This window comes from Sinocyclocheilus grahami, unplaced genomic scaffold (genome assembly GCF_001515645.1).
Source record: "Sinocyclocheilus grahami isolate Dianchi unplaced genomic scaffold, SAMN03320097.WGS_v1.1 scaffold25.1, whole genome shotgun sequence".
Classification (NCBI taxonomy): Eukaryota; Metazoa; Chordata; class Actinopteri; order Cypriniformes; family Cyprinidae; genus Sinocyclocheilus; species Sinocyclocheilus grahami.
Window position 1 is genome coordinate 4,880,629 of NW_015505204.1, and position 17,157 is coordinate 4,897,785.

Below are 17,157 nucleotides of genomic sequence, written 5' to 3' on the forward strand. Positions count from 1 at the left end.
TACACACACCTTCACGACAGCGGCAACAACAATACTACAGCGAGAATAAAAGTTACGCCTTCTTTCTTTGCGTGAACGTTTGGGTGGCATTATGCAGATCTTCCCACATAGTGAGGTAGATATGTGGGGGCGTGTTAGAACGAGCCGTTTTAGGTAGGCGTGGCTAACTCTTATAAAGTGGCTGACGTTTATAAAGAATATCTCTTTGGATTTGAGACTTTAGTCTTTGCAACTTTACAGAGCTTCTTTATGCACCAAGAGCTTGTAACACTGAAAAATTGAAATCGCATCATATGACCCCTTTAAACTATTTTAAGTTGCTAAATAATAATCATTGTTTGGCTCTTTAATATTTGTCTTTAATATGCTAAATACTCATCTTACATTTTACATCATCTTACATTATAAAGTTATAATTTTAATTTTTTGGATGGTAATAATCAATGTCAACACTCACTATTCAATACAACTCTTCTCCTATAAGCTGATTAATTTTTAAAACGATAACCTGGAATTGTTAGGAATGAATTGAGTTCAGCAGAAAATAAATTAAACATGTTAAATGTCCAAATATCCATCACGTTTCACAATCTTACTGGTTTCCAACTGACTCCTTTGTCTTGTTAGAACTTGCTTAAACCCAGCAGTTCGGCCCGTGACACATACCGGCAGAAATTCCCTTCCTCCCCCTCTCACTTTAAGATACACACACACTCTTAATCAAAGAGATTCCTTTATCTAAAGACTTTTCACACAATGAGAGCTTATAACGAGATATGGGTCTTAATGGGTGTAGTACAATAGATTAAGGGTGTGTAGGAGATGTTTTATGTCATCATGTTGTCTTCTTAATAAAGAGAACTTACTCCTTGGAATATGACCTTTGTGTGTATAATCATTTGTACACCGATAAATAATACAAAACCATTTGTGTTTTTGCAGATGATTGCTGTGGTAATGGATGTTTTCACAGACGTTGACATTTTCAAGGATCTAATAGAGGCTGGATTTAAAAAGAAAGTAGCTATATACATTATTATAGATATTGCAGCTATACAGCACTTCCTACATATGTGTGAGAGAGCCAACATGCACAGAGGACACCTCAATGTGAGTAGAAGACACATGCTTTAATGTCTGTTTTGTAGACTTTTCTTAAAATGAGAAAATATGTAGATTGTGTGTGTTAGTGTATGAATAACAATTTGTGTTTGTAGCATCTTCGGGTGCGATGCATTGGTGGTGCCGCATTCTTTACATGCTCAGCTCAGAAGGTGCATGGCTCGTTGAGTCAGAAATTCATGTTTGTGGATGGAGACCGTGCTGTGTCCGGATCATACAGGTTTGTTTTGTGCGCTTAAATGTGTGTTTGTACATATACATGAAACAGTGTTTCATAAATGTTAGTAAAAACTGTCTGCCTTGTAAATTGCAAGTTCAATTCGGTATGGGTAAGTACGGAAGTTCTAAGCGGCCATGCAATATTATTATTTTTTTTCTCGTTTTAACGACTTAATTTTTTTGTGATATCGACATAACGAGTTGTTTTCTCATTATAACGACAGTTTATTTTTTATTTTTTACAATGATTGTTTAATCTACTGTTGTTATAGTAACACATAGCCTACAACACCCCATCAGTTATATTCAGGTCAATAATGTCACCTGTTGGCGCAGTTTTGTAACTTAGAGAACAACTTTTTTTATGTCGATATAACGAGAAAACAAGAAGGAAAAAAAATAATGCATGGCCGCTTAGAACTTCCATAGGTAAGAGAATCTTTCAAGAACCATAAACTCAAAGCAGGAAAAAGTCTTAACTAAACTAGAAACATCACTAATCTCACCCAAACATCTAATAGAGAACATGGGAAAACATTCAATACACAATGGCAAATTAAAAGATAATAATTTACCAGGACGTAACATGGTATCAAAACAATCAAACTAGAAGCTGAATAAAAAAAAGACTAGTCAGACAATAATCAAATCACAAGACAGACCTAATAAACCAATCATATGGCATGAAATGCCAGAATACCAAAAGAAAAGGGAAGTGTGAACAGACAAAACGAGAACAAAAAAGCTGGTGAGTGAGCTATTGTCACACAACTGAAAAACATGCCATCACCTCAACAGTGGTGGTAACACACTCTTAAGATATTTTGATTTGCTAGTTTAAATGGCATTTTATGTGATTGTGCTGTGCATGTTATTTGTTTATTCTCTTTTCTGACTTGCGGCATCTTTATGTTTCAGTTTTACATGGACAGCTTCTCGTTTGGACCGCAACGTCATTACAGTGCTGACAGGACAGGCTGTTGAAACTTTTGACAAGCAGTTCCGCGAACTATACCTGAACTCCCGTGGAGTCAATCTAACCAAGATCCCATTGGCAGACCCTCCAGAGCCTGACCCTGCCCCAATCGCTGTTCCTCCCCCTGTTCCTGTAACTGTTGCAAGAAAACTAATTAACCCCAAATATGCACTACTTAATATAGATTCAGCAAGCAAAGCCTCTTCAGACAAGGCTAGTGCCAAGAACAGTAACTCCAAAAATCCTATGGTCCTGATTCCCAAGCCTCAACGGGCATTGATAGAAGCACCGCAAATGCACCCAGGACTTGTAGGTCTGCTAAAGGCAGATCTCATTCCCTACTTGCCCACCTGGCCTGAGCCAGACCCACCCAGTGATGTTATTGGGTTTATTAATATCCGTGATACAAGCAGGCCAGCGCCGGTGCATTTAATGCGCTCACAAATGTTCGAAACATCTAAAGCAATACGTTTTAAAGACCCTTTCACCGCCCCACCTGAGGAACCGCTACCAGATAAGGCAAGTCCTCGTCCTAAAACAACACAATTGTCTAAAACAGATACTGTAGATGCAAATGCTCAATTAAGCACCCAAACTCAGCCGGAGACTGATTCTAGCAATGCTAATCAAGATACACCAGCCAATACATCCGATTCGCCAAGCTCTCCGATCCAGAAAGAAGAACCCAAACCCAACCCTCCTCCACAAGAGCAGCAGTCCAACCCTGAATCAACAGAAGTCAAACAGACTTTAGAAATGCCTGTGCCCAAGCCACGCACCCTTCAGTTGGTGGTTAATAGACCGGAGGGCTCTGGAGACGCAGAGGTCACTTTGGTCAGAAGGGATGAAAACCAGACAAAGGATGCAAACATGGACACTCACGACAATGATGCCGACAGCACCGCTGTCACCTGTGCACATTCATTAAAGGATAAAGATGAGAATTCCACAACATCCGATGAATACTATGAATATACTGACTCTGACAGTAGTGACAAACTCCCTAACGGAAGGTTAACGGGTTCCGGTCGTGTTGGAGACCACAGCCCTGATGCGCTTAACGTGATGGCACGTTTCTCTCAATCCATGCTGGACTTGCGATCGGATGATGTCGAACAAAACACTGCTGAGAAAAATCTACTGAACATGCAGAACAGAGATAAAACAAAGGTAGGTTGGACTTTGATTTAGTGTGACTGAATGTGAAAGTGCTTTTTTTCAGATTTGGCTCTTCACTCTACCAGTCTATAAACCTGGGAGTGTCTCAAGTAGATGAAAAGAAGCCAGGCGTGTGTGTTATGGAACGCACAAGGGCGTGCCGGTGTGTGTTCCCGGATTCTGTTGACATTTCCAGCACGCCTGAACCTGTATAAGTGCTAAAACACATGTATGGGGGTAGTGGGTGGGAGAAGGGGAAAATGTAAATGAAGCTGCGTATCAGATGAGAGTTGAAAAATAGCATGTTATTAGGGTTTGTCAGATCCTCATTTTGGTGGAATTTCCCAATGGAAAAAGTAATACATGTGGCTCGGACTAAAATATTTGAGGTGTCAGGAAACTTTTGTTTAGGAATAATTTATATATCAGCTATAAGTCAATATACTGTATCTACATACTTTTTAAAATGTAATGGATATTGTATGTATTGGCCATTATTGGATATTTAATTGTGCTTGCTCTTTTTCCCTGTTACAAAATTATTTAGATTCTGCTCAAATCACAAAATGTTACAAGATGTTACAAATTTAGGCAAGTTCATTTTAACACTTTAAGAACTAACTTGCCTAAAATTGTTTAATATCAGTTAATTATTGTTTATCAGTGAAACAGAGTTGGACAGAATTTTAATACTGGATATTTAACATCCCTACTTTTATTGCATAGTTCTTACAGTCCCACTTTATATTAGGTGGCCTTAACTACTAAATACTTACATCAACTTATTGTGGTCATATTGTATAGCAAATCACTTAAGGTTAGGGACCGGTTTGGTGGTATGGGTAGGGTTAAAGATGGGTGTAAGGGATGGGTCAACAGTGCAATTATAAAAATAATTACAGATGTAATTACATGCAGGTATTTTTAAAATATAAGTACAATGTAAAAGCATGTATGTACAAAATAAGTGCATTGTATCAAATGATTCATTTAAATGTAAGTACATAAGGCCACTTAATAAAGTGGGACTGTTCTTACAAATCTTTACTTATAATGCCATCGTTTAGTCTTGTTTCATACTATTTCTATCATATCTAATGTTTGAATAAAATGCTTCAGTTAAGTATGATGTGTAGTATTAATATTTATTTGGGTATAAAACTACCCTGCTTAAGGTTGTATCTGTTTTTTGTGTATTTGCTGATGTAGAATAGTGTAGTCCAACTTAGTCAAGCTTGATTAGGTCTGGTAATCCACTTTGGACCAGCAACTAACCAGCTACCATTTACCAAAAACCAGCTTGACCACTTTAAGCTGGTATGACCCCATTTTCTATAGGTACAGGCTTTTAAAATGTGACAAAGCTTGCACAAAAGATTACATGGCAATGAATTTTTGCAGCACTAGCGGATACAGCAGCTGGAGCGTGTGTGTAGTACCTGGGTAGAGTGCCCTGCTGATCATGCCAGGTAGGATGATGAAGATCATGGGAAGCATCTTGAGATAGCTGGCAAAGATTGACGCCCCTTTGGCGTGACTCAGATTCTTGGCTGACAGAGACCTCTGCACGATTACCTGCCAAGATACAGATCAACCAACATTACTTTTTGTTTTCTGAGTTCATATTGAAAAATTCATTAGAACACTTTTTAGTTTGTTGAAACATTTGAAATCATGCCTGAAGGTGTTTTATCCTTTTTCTTTCTCACATACATATTCCTCCCTTTCAGCTTTACAAGATGGTTTCCAGGTCAACTGTTCGAGACACTTATGGCCGGGCCAAAGTGGTGATTGCTAAACCTGGAGTTTTCCATAGACCTCCTAAAAGCAGCGGCCATGTGATCGGGGGCCACAGGTACTGGCAGGGGGAGGCGCATGCTGACCTCCCCTCAAATGGATCAGGCCAGCAAAATCTAAACCGCTCTGGCCGTTCCCCTAGAAGACAAAGCCTCACCTATACGATAGAAGGACTGCGAACCGGCAAAACACACGCTCAGCGGCTCACGCACTCTCAATCACTCTCTCCTGCTCATCGGGCTTCTCAAACAAAGTCTCCGTCTCCTCGTAGACGGGTTGAGACTCGTATGCCATTAGGATTATCTTTATCTAAACTCGCCAGCTACAAACACCTCAGGGGGAAGGTTCCAGTGAACACGTCTGGTTTTGCTTTAGGGGATAAATTGTTGACACAGAGGCACAATGAAAATTAACTGAATTATGGTGGCTTTCTTTCAGAAAATAAACAACAACTTTGTATTGAGTACAAAGGCATTAATGTGCAATGATGTAGCCATCAGTCTCCACTGATAAAGACTTTTCAACTGGATCTTTAAACTGGACCGTGGCAAGCAAAACTTGTTACAAGCAGCCTTACTCTTTATTGACGTGCCTTTATTGTGTAATCTGGACTAGTGCAAAAATTTGGTGGTGGATTTGTGACCATGGTGATGGCGATTTCACATTCACCCCGGTTGTTGACTAATTATTGTCTCAGCTTGTGGGAAAAGAATGCTGAAAAGGTTAAGGTACAGTACAAACTGACAGAGTTAATTTTAAAGTCTGCATTTGTCCATGGTTTTATATGAGGAGATCAGACCGTCTCGAGGCCTGTTCACACCAAGATGAATGTTTGTTGTGGTTGAACATTTTTATTTGAATCGCTTCAGACTGCTACAAACATTGACATGCTGTCAGTGCAACAGATTCTTTGTTTATGGAGAGGCGTTCTAATCTCTTTTCCTGCACATTGCAGAAAAAAAAGACTGGTCAACTAATAAGATTAGTGCTTTTAGTCACATGCCCAAAGCTGCTGCTGTTATATTGAATTAGTACTTTGTGGTACTCTCAAACTGAATATTTTGAATGGAAACCGTGAAAAAGCTGGGTAGTTTAGTTTTTCCATAAGCGCCACCTACTGACTGAAAGTGAATTTGTATTTTGATTCAGCCTATCTGCAGTTTTTTTTTGTTTGTTTGTTTTTTGAGAAAGTCAGACCAGACTTTTGTGCCGATCATTGTTGGTGTGAACCGGCCTTCAGAACTAGCCTTTGAGTTGGAGTCAAGACCAGACCCAAGATCTAGACCAAGACCCTTAAGACCTGGACCTAAACTCAGACCAAGACCTGGCTATTTTAACAAACTGAAACTTACTCAGAAAAACACTGAATTTATTGCAGCACTGAGCCAATTTGTGCAGTGTTGAATTGACTGTGGTCATGACTGAGACCCTTAGCCAAGACCCAGACCAAGTTTTGAGCCCCCAACCGGAAGACCCAAGTAATAAGACCCAGACCAATCCCACATTTATTGGGTCTTGAGGGGACTCCAACTCAGTATTTCCAGGAATTTAATAATGTACTCCTTTGGTAATTTTTTGTTTTGTTTAATGCCTGCTAATGAGATATGAAAATGTATGCTTTATAAAAAAAAAAAAAAAACTTTTTTTTTTTAAGATGTGATTTGTACTGTACATTATAGAAGGAAAGTGTTACAATTTTAGTTATTGCAAATACAGTCTTCTATAATTTTTTCACTCTTTTATGCTAGTCTGCACACAATGATTTTCACAGTTTCTGTGAGAATATACTTGAATCATTTGGAGATGTTTTAGTGACGCAGGACTCAATATAGACTTTAGTTGACGCAAATCCTTCACAGCCTCACAACCTCAATTGCAAGGGTCTACCCTGAATTAGGTCTAATTGTGTAAAGATATTCGGACTTGGTAGATCGTTTAACTAAAAGCTCTTTACCTCTGTCTCCAAAACAGTCTTTGCAGTGTCAAATGATATGTTAAATGTCTTCTAGCAGAATGCAACTCATAATGCAAAATACATTTGCAACACTGCTCTTTATGCAAAGCTTTTTTTACATTGTGTTGTGAAAACAGGGTAGCCTTGTTATCCGTTTTTGAGAGTAAGTGTGTTGAAGCATACCTGATCGGTGCACCAGTACCATGTTGCAAGAATGGTCAATCCCAGTGTCATGCCTGGCCAGGGTAGATCTCCATGCACAGGGTCTCTGAACAGGTGCATGGCATCAGGCCTGGGCAGGTGACATGTCGTGTTTGGGATGATCTTAGACGGCACAGCTTTCAAATACGCGCTCTCCAGGTTACTGTAGCCTCCAATCTTATTGAATGCTGTAATGCGTACATAAATACATATCAGCTAAATCTACTACTTTTTGGGTAATGTGTAGAAGTTTAGCTTTAATTGTTCTTTGTAATAGCATCAAAATGACATGGCATCAAAACGGAATGTAAATTTTGAATTGATTCCAATTAAAATATTTAAATTTCTTTAACTTATTTAGACTTGTGTGTTTGTCACATTGAGTTTATATTTTGTTTGCTTGTGTCTGTGTACTTTTTAAATTTAATTTACGGTTCTTAAAAACCATTAGTGATGACTTTCTCGAAGCTGCTGAAGACATTCATGGGATTTTCCCATTTCCACACCTCCATACAAACCAGCTTTGCCGGTTTTAATGTGTCCTTACCAGACATGGTGCGATAAAACCTCTATTTGACTTTATTTTTTCTGGTCATGAAAAAGTTGTGTTACAGGATATTTTCTTTGTTGCCTGGTTTCTATTTCTGTGACAGCCACAGTGAAATCTGCTCCACATTACACCAAATATGCTGTTATTTTTGCCTGTTTTCACTTTTACTGAAGACAAATTCCAGATGATGAATTCCTTGAGAAGACAAAAAAGACCCTAATGTGAATAGAATGCATTTGTTTCGATTAAATCTCGTTTGCATTGCATATTCACATTTTGTGACTATTCTAAATTGTATGCGTTTATGCAAGACAATTTGTTTAAATTTTTGTGTTTACTTTGTGTTTGAGGTTATCTGGAAGATTTTTTTTTATTGCAGTCCATTATTGATTCGTTTATTTATTTGAACAATATTTATCTGTTTAGATAATAGATATGCAATTGAACCAGATTTCCTTATCTCATTTTTAATTTTATTATTATCATCAATAGGCAGTTTTACAATATCTATATAATCGTTTTGCCTATATTGGCAGACCACCACAGGTAAGTCAAGGTAAGATTTAGGATTTCTTGAAATGCAATGAATGAATGTATGTAAACCACACAACCTGGAAAATGTGTCTGCCAAGCACATTCTCTTATAGTTGCCATCTGTTTCCAGCAGTGTCACTTTTGAGATGTACTTACTTCCTCAGTGACAGCTGACATTAGATTACTGCCAGAGGAGAATAAAAAAAGAGGCCTGAGATTGACTGACCTGTAATGGTGAGGATGACTGCTCCAATGATCATGATGAAGGTCTGAAGAGTGTCGGTGTAGATAACAGCAGCCAAGCCACCTGGTGAAACAGAGGACTAAGCGGGTATTGCTCAATTCTCTAATGATGGTTTAATGTGATATGAGTCAACGGGGTCAAGTCTGAATCAGCACTTGCAGACAGAGGAGTGAATACAGTGACAGCAGTGCTGCGGATTAAAGTAATCATGCAATTATGCTGGAATCAGTCATGTAGACCATAATTACCACTGCAGAAATTAACTGATACTGAACCATTGGGCTTCGGTGAGAAAGTTTAAATAAGTAATCATTTAGTAGCAGCTTTTATCCAAACAACTGGTCAACAACTAGTACTACTTAAACCTGTGGTTAAGTAGCTTGCTCGAGGACTCTTCTAGTTTATAATTTACACTATCCACAACTCCAACGAGGAACATTCCTGTTTCAAACCCTGAGCTTTAACCACTACACCACCCCATCCAGTTTTACAGCATTACAGTGCAAAAGGAAGACCACGATTGATTATTGCATCTGCTTGCTCGGCTGTAAATCTGTGTGCACAACACGGTGAGACACCAAAAGCTGTGCTTTGTCACGCTACACTGCTGCTTGTTGTAAAAAGAGCTTGTTTACTGCAAATACTACTAATAAAACCGTATTTAAAAAAATAATACTTCTATTTATCAAGGATGCATTCAACTGATCAAAAATGAGAGTAAAGACATTCACAACTGTCAGTTTCAAACAAATACTTATGAACTTACTATTCAACAATCCTTTTTCAAGAGTCCTGAAAAAAAGTGTCTCTGTTTTCACACAAATATTAAGCAGCACAATTGTTGTCAACATTGATAATAATGAGAAGGAGCAGGAGGATCATGTGACACTGAACACTGGAGTAATGATGTTGAAAATTCAGCTTTGCCATCAGAGGAATAAAGTACACTTTAAAATATAGTAAAATAGAAAACTGTTATTTTAAATTGTAATAATATTCCACAAAAAGACTGTTTAGTCTGTTGTGATTAAAATAATGCAGGACTGGTGAGCATAAAAACATCAAAAACATTAATAAAACTTACCGACCCCAAACTTTTGAACAGTATATATACAAAATACATACGTGCACATACAAACCTGCAATAGTGTAGAGGGCAGTGATGACCAGCATGAGCACAGTGGACAGGTAGAGATTCCAGCCCAAACAAACCTGGACAAACAAAGCTCCAGAGTACAGATCTGTCTGTAAACGATACAGAAGTTTGAGGTCAGTTTGCTGTGTTCTCAGTTATTCTGCATTTGATTATCAAACTGCATATTTTTTTTGCCAATTTGCATTTCTCCTAAAATGACTTGGAGAACAGAATAACTAAGAGTATATATTTAAAATGAATGTTGGCAATATTTAGATCAGTTGGTCTTGGAAGAATTTGATAAGAAACATCTGAGGTCTGACTTAATTCTAGACTTTGCTTGACTTTGTCAAATCTAGAGAAGACGTGAGATAACTAAGACGTGAGTCTCGTTTAAGAAAATCTGAGAAGTAGGAGACATAAGCAAAAGTCTCAACTTGCTCTCTATTTTATCTCCTTGCTGTCTATGATAAACAGTTGAAATATCAACAAGACCTCATTTGTTATCATCTTTTTGCCCCTATGGAAAAATGTTAAATCTAACTTTCTATATTTTTAGAAGATATGTGAGTGGTTCTTCCTTGTACAAAACCTGTCAAATAGTCTTTTTTTTTCAGTTATTTTCTTTTGTGTGAAATTATATATACTCCTACGCACACACACACACACACACATATATATATATATATATATACAGTATATATATACAGTGTCTTACGAAAGTATTCAAACCCCTTCTTTTTCACAGTTTATGTTGCAGCCTTATGTTAAACTACTTTAAATTACTTTTTTTCCACATCAATCTACACTCCATAATGACAAAGCAAATAACAGGTTTTTAACATCTTTGCAAATTTATTAAAGATAAAAAAACTTGAATGATTCCATTGCATAAGTATTCACATCTGGGACAGTTGAAATTGAGAAATCAGGAGCATTGATTTTGCTTGTAAATGTTACCACACTTTGAGTGAAGTTAACCTATGGCAAATTCAGTTGAATGGGTATTATTTGGAAAGGCACACATGTATTAATAAAAGGTCTAACAGCTGAAAATGCATATTAGAGCAAAGACTAAGCCCTGAGGTAAAAAACAAGCAAACTGCCTGTAGAGCCCAGAGACCGGATTGCATCAAACCACATATCTGGGGAAGAGTTCAGAAAAAAATTCTGCTGCATTGAAGGTTCACAGAAGAATGTAGCCTCCATTATCCATAATGGCAGAAGTTTGGAACAAACAGGACTCTTCCTAGAGCGGGCCTCCGGGCCAAACTGAGCAAAGGACTTTGTTTAGACTGGTGACCAAGGACCTGGTGGTCACTCTAGTTGAGCTCCATGATCATATGTAGAGATAGGAGAAACGTACAGAAGGACAAACATCACTACAACACTCCACCGATCTGTGCTTTATGCCGGTGTGGCCAGACTCAATCCTCTCCTCAGTGAACACACATGAAAACAAACTTGGAATTTGAAAAAAGCACCTAAAGAACATTCAGACTGTGAGAAACAATATTCTCTGGTCTGATGAGCCTCAATTCCAAGCATCATGTTTTAAGGAAACTAGGCACTGCTCATTACCTGCAGAGTACCATCCCAAAAGTAAAGTGTGCTGGTAGCAGCCTCATGCTGTGGGGCTGTTTTTCAGCGGCAGGGACTGAGGGACTCATCAGAGTAGAAGAAAAGCTCAATGCACCAAAATATTGAGTTAGCCTTAATGAAAACCTAGTCCAGAGCATTCAGAACCTCAGACTGGACAGAAGGTTCACCTTCCAACAGGACAATGACCTTAAGCACACAGCAAGAGTGGCTTATAGACAACTGTGTGAATGTCCTTGAGTGGCCCAGCCACAGCCTGGACTTGAACCCAATCAAATATTTTTGGAGAAACCTGAAAATGTGTGTCTTCCCCCATCCAACATGACAGAGCTTGAGAGGTGAAGAGGCGAGGAGATGAATGGCAGATAATTGCCAAATGATGATGATCAAAGCTTGTCGCATCATACCCCAAAATACTTGAGGCTGTAAACCTGTTTCAGCTAAGTACTGAGTTAATACTTATGCAATGTATTTGTAAAGTACATTTATAAAGTTGTGACAGTTCTGTTTTGCTTTGCCATTGTGATGTATGGAGTGTAGATTGATGTGGAAAAAAGTAATTTAAAGCAGTTTAACATAAGGCTGCAACAACAAAACGTGAAATAAATGAAGGGGTTTGAATACCTTATATATATATACACTGTATATATATTTACATTTACATTTACATTTACATTTAGTCATTTAGCAGACGCTTTTATTCAAAGCGACTAACAAATGAGGACAATAATAACAAATATATATATATATATATATATATATATATATATATATATATATATAATAAGTCTCTTATGTTCATTGAGGCTGAAAAATACAGGCTGAAATTTTTTTTTTAAATTGTAATTTTACAATTTAAATATTAAATATTATTATACATTTAATGTCATTTTTATTTCATTATATTTTAAAATGTCATTTATTCCCATGGAGGCAATATTTTCTGATTTGCTGCTCAATAAATATTTTTTCTTATTGTCATTGTTGAAAGCAGTTATGCTGTTTAAAAAGCAGCAAAATTATAAAAAAAAATGTGTATTCTTTGGTTAATAGAAAGTTCACAAGAACAGCATTTATTTAAAATAGAACATTATAAATGTCTTTTGATCACATAACATGTTCTTGCTGAATTAAAGTATTAATTTCTTTAAAATATCTTACATTTGCGTGTAAGTGTTTTTGTGTGTCTGCAGTGAGAAACAGATGTTGAAACACAGCTAAACTACATTCTCTTTCACAACTTCAAATTCCTTAGGTACAGAAACATGCCAGCACAGCAATGCAGGTCTCAATAAAAGAAGTCTTCGTAGATTCATGTTTGACTTTTAGCTTTGTGGGAATATATGCGAATGAAATGGAAATCAAAAAAACATTGTATGAAACATTATGAATGTATGTGTTTTCGTGCTCACTGAGATCTTGGTAAACACAGACAGCATCAGACTGAGAGCTGACAAGTAAATGCGAATTCGCTCTCCTCCAAACCGCCGACCCAAATACTCTGGCATCGTGATAATCTGGGAGAGAGAGCGAGCGAGAGAGAGGGAGGAAGTGCAGAGGGAATGGCACGAACTAAGCAAATTAATAGGCAAATCTGGGAAAGTAGCACATGTGGTGGGAAATAAACAGACTGTGAGTCTATGGTCCATGTGGCGGCATTAAACATAAGTTCTCAATTATTAATTCACAGACTAAATAGCTCACTTGGCACGTCAGTATAAGCGGTGGTTTGGTGCATGTCTAAAACTCACCCCAGAAGACACATAAACTGGGACAAAGATCCAGGCAAGAGCCAACAGGACATAAGTTGCCTAAGAGAGAGAGAAAGTATATGAATCTATTTGTTTTTCAGTGAAGCGCATTTAAACAAGATCAATTCACCTAAGAAGCAAATCTGCATGAGATAATATGTTTGCTTTGAATACAGAAGCCGCAAAAAGAAAATTAAGGCACATCTGACTATAATATATTATTAGATTTGAATGTTTTGCTTGTAAAGTGTATTTGTTGTATCTTTCTTTATACTTGTACTCAGTGTTGGGGGTAACTCATTACAAGTAACGCGAGTTACGTAATCAGATTACTTTTGTCAAGTAACTAGTAAAGTAATGCATTGCTTTTTTAATTTACAAGAAAATATCCGAGTTACTTTTTCAAAAAAGTAATGCCAGTTACTTTGTTTTCCTTTTTATTGACTGACAAGTCTCCTGTCCCCATATTGGGAGAAATCGGGAGTTGTGTGCGCTGTGTGAACATGTTACTGTAGTTCTAGACTAAATGTGAATGTGCATTAACTCATCCCACTCACAAAAACAGATTTAGTATTAATCAAAATGAATTAAAACATTTATTAAATGTAATAATTAAATATGTTAAATAACACAAATGTATCTAATCTCATTTTATTAACTGATGTCTTTGCTGCTGACCTTTGATGATCCAGTTCAACCATACTAATAAGCAAAAATGACTTTAGATAAACTGACAATTGTGCTTCATTGTTTTTTTATTGCTGAAGAGTGTTTCTTCTCCTGCGTTCTACTGTACAGACGTGAATTTACTTTTGCTTCAGCCTGAGGTTTATTCATTACACTTTTTGGTGTGAAAGGGCTTTTATATTTGCTATAAATAGAACTTCTTATATTAAAAACAATCAAGCCCTGCTCATATTTAAAAAGTAACGCGAAAGTAACGCAAAAGTAATATAACGCATTACTTTTCATTAAAAGTAACTAAGTAACGTAATTAGTTACTTTTTTAGGGAGTAATGCAATATTGTAATGAGAGAAAGTATATGAATCTATTTGTTTTTCAGTGAAGCGCATTTAAACAAGATCAATTCACCTAAGAAGCAAATCTGCATGAGATAATATGTTTGCTTTGAATACAGAAGCCGCAAAAAGAAAATTAAGGCACATCTGACTATAATATATTATTAGATTTGAATGTTTTGCTTGTAAAGTGTATTTGTTGTATCTTTCTTTATACTTGTACTCAGTGTTGGGGGTAACTCATTACAAGTAACGCGAGTTACGTAATCAGATTACTTTTTTCTAGTAACTAGTAAAATAACGCATTACTTTTTTAATTTATAAGAAAATATCTGAGTTACTTTTTCAAAAAAGTAATGCCAGTTACTTTGTTTTCCCATTTATTGACTGACAAGTCTCCTGTCCCCATATTGGGAGAAATCGGGAGTACAGAGGCGGAGTTGTGTGCGCTGTGTGAACATGTTACTGTAGTTCTAGACTAAATGTGAATGTGCATTAACTCATCCCACTCACAAAAACAGATTTAGTATTAATCAAAATGAATTAAAACATTTATTAAATGTAATAATTAAATATGTTAAATAACACAAATGTATCTAATCTCATTTTATTAACTGATGTCTTTGCTGCTGACCTTTGATGATCCAGTTCAACCATACTAATAAGCAAAAATGACTTTAGATAAACTGACAATTGTGCTTCATTGTTTTTTTATTGCTGAAGAGTGTTTCTTCTCCTGCGTTCTACTGTACAGACGTGAATTTACTTTTGCTTCAGCCTGAGGTTTATTCATTACACTTTTTGGTGTGAAAGGGCTTTTATATTTGCTATAAATAGAACTTCTTATATTAAAAACAATCAAGCCCTGCTCATATTTAAAAAGTAACGCGAAAGTAACGCAAAAGTAATATAACGCATTACTTTTCATTAAAAGTAACTAAGTAACGTAATTAGTTACTTTTTTAGGGATTAATGCAATATTGTAATGCATTACTTTTAAAAGTAACTTTCCCAAACACTTCTTGTACTTGTTTGCACCTCAGTGTGCAAATAGTCACCACAATTAATCATGAAAAAAAACGTTTATTTTTTTTTGTTTTAAATTTGGTGTCTCGAACATACAATAATGGAGAACATAAAAATAGATGGGAATTATTACATAAATGTTTTTCCTAGGGTCAGTTTTTGGCAAATTGCATTGAAACCAATGTGGGTCTTAAATAAATGCCATTTGTATGATATTTATTGTCTAATACTGGCATCGCAGTTACCGACAAATTTAAGTGTGCAAATCCTTTTTTGTTCTACTGTATCATGAATATAAATATGAGTAAATAATTTCCACCTACTTTAACTTAAAAAGTTCAGTTGCTGCCTTAAATTTTTAAGTATAATCAAATTGGAAGTCATTTCAACTTGAATTATCGTAAACTTGAATTATTTGTTATTATTTAACTTTTAAAGTTATTTTTTTTAAGTTTACTTACATATAAATCTATCATATTTAGACAAGTATAAGTAAAAAATAAAATTAAAAATCTGCCAGTACATACTTTGAAAAACAATTTGAGGTCTTATTTATATCTAGCGCTTTTGTTCCTCAGGTTCATTTATCTTGTTGTAAGAATTTGAGAGATGACAGACTAGACAAAGGACTGACAGAAAGGACCAACAGTCTAGACAAAAACTAAGAATAGGATATTCAGCACCCATAATTCCTGTTTTAAGACAGAAGCTGGTCCTCTTTCTCCCCCTAGTGCTGATCGAATGCAGGTGCATTTACATGTTTTATAAGTTTTATTAGTGTTTGAAATAATGCCCAATAACGAATTGTGACTAATAAATATTTTGCACTTGTTCAAAATAAATGCAAGCAGGAAATTGGAAAAGAGGTATTAAAAATTATGTCACTCACATTCCACTCAAATCCAGCTACAGCGATCCCTCCCGCTGCTCCTGTCCCAGCCAGACCGATGAACAATCCTGAACCCTCACTGCTGGCAAACAGAGATGCACCAATCTGTGTCCATTCATGTGACAGGTTAGTGCAGTTCTCAAGACTGGACTCTACATAAAACAACTAGATTTACAGCAGTCAGCATCAGACTTCATTTCTGCAGGCTACTTGACATGACACATCAGGCAGTGTCTGCAGTGTGTCATGCATGCTAAACTTATCAACATTGTTTTCATTCTTGTATAATTATTATGCATGTCTAATATGTCTAATAATTATATACAGGCCTACATTTGTATGACCTCATTTTAATTGAGATACTACATGGAGTTTTAATCCTATATGTATTATTTTGTCATTCTGCATGACTAAAGGAATTGCAAACGGTGAAAACAGTACAAAAAGAAAAAAGATGACTTGTACAGCACCTAAAATATATGTTTTTCTATATATGTGTCTGAGAACCACTAGTTAAAAAAAGGAACATATATATTTTTTAATTCCGAATTATACATAACAATATGCATACAAAATAATTAAGACTAATTTTAATATCTTATTTGGTCTGTCTGTTGCATTAATCAACAGCTCTCTATCTGCATGAACTGTGCAAAATCATTTTGTTCAGCATGAGCTGAGATGTCTTTTGTAGAGTTCACTTGATAAATGTCACAAATTTGCTTAGTGATCTGATTTGATAAGTGCAAAATTTTCAAAATGCATAATGTATTTGCTTTATTATATATATATATATATGGTCTGTCTGTTGCATTAATCAACAGCTCTCTATCTGCATGAACTGTGCAAAATCATTTTGTTCAGCATGAGCTGAGATGTCTTTTGTAGAGTTCACTTGATAAATGTCACAAATTTGCTTAGTGATCTGATTTGATAAGTGCAAAATTTTCAAAATGCATAATGTATTTGCTTTATTATATAT

General features: G+C 36.2%; 2 protein-coding genes across 3 annotated transcripts in view; one reads left to right on the forward strand and one right to left on the reverse strand.

The window, feature by feature from the left end:
* fam83gb (family with sequence similarity 83 member Gb) overlaps nt 1-6,241 on the forward strand; it is an 8,999-nt gene extending 2,758 nt beyond the window's left edge. Inside the window, exons 2-6 of one of the 2 annotated variants that reach the window (XR_001606263.1) lie at nt 943-1,110; nt 1,218-1,342; nt 2,260-3,487; nt 4,877-4,944; nt 5,206-5,265. Coding sequence is in view for 1 of the 2 variants with exons in the window: in XM_016249780.1 (XP_016105266.1) it covers nt 943-1,110; nt 1,218-1,342; nt 2,260-3,487; nt 5,206-5,685 (2,001 nt within the window). In the remaining variant the exon portion in view is untranslated. Of the gene's footprint in view, nt 1-942; nt 1,111-1,217; nt 1,343-2,259; nt 3,488-4,876; nt 4,945-5,205 lie in introns of both variants that reach the window. The other variant, XM_016249780.1, reaches the window with a different exon arrangement.
* The window catches only part of slc5a10 (solute carrier family 5 member 10), a 36,232-nt gene that overhangs the window by 16,104 nt on the left and 2,971 nt on the right, over nt 1-17,157 (reverse strand). Inside the window, exons 3-9 of the mRNA XM_016249793.1 lie at nt 16,176-16,280; nt 13,241-13,300; nt 12,902-13,006; nt 9,895-10,000; nt 8,738-8,818; nt 7,410-7,615; nt 4,915-5,050 (exon numbers count right to left, since the gene is read on the reverse strand). Of these exons, the coding sequence (XP_016105279.1) occupies nt 4,915-5,050; nt 7,410-7,615; nt 8,738-8,818; nt 9,895-10,000; nt 12,902-13,006; nt 13,241-13,300; nt 16,176-16,280 (799 nt within the window). The remainder of the gene's footprint in view (nt 1-4,914; nt 5,051-7,409; nt 7,616-8,737; nt 8,819-9,894; nt 10,001-12,901; nt 13,007-13,240; nt 13,301-16,175; nt 16,281-17,157) is intronic.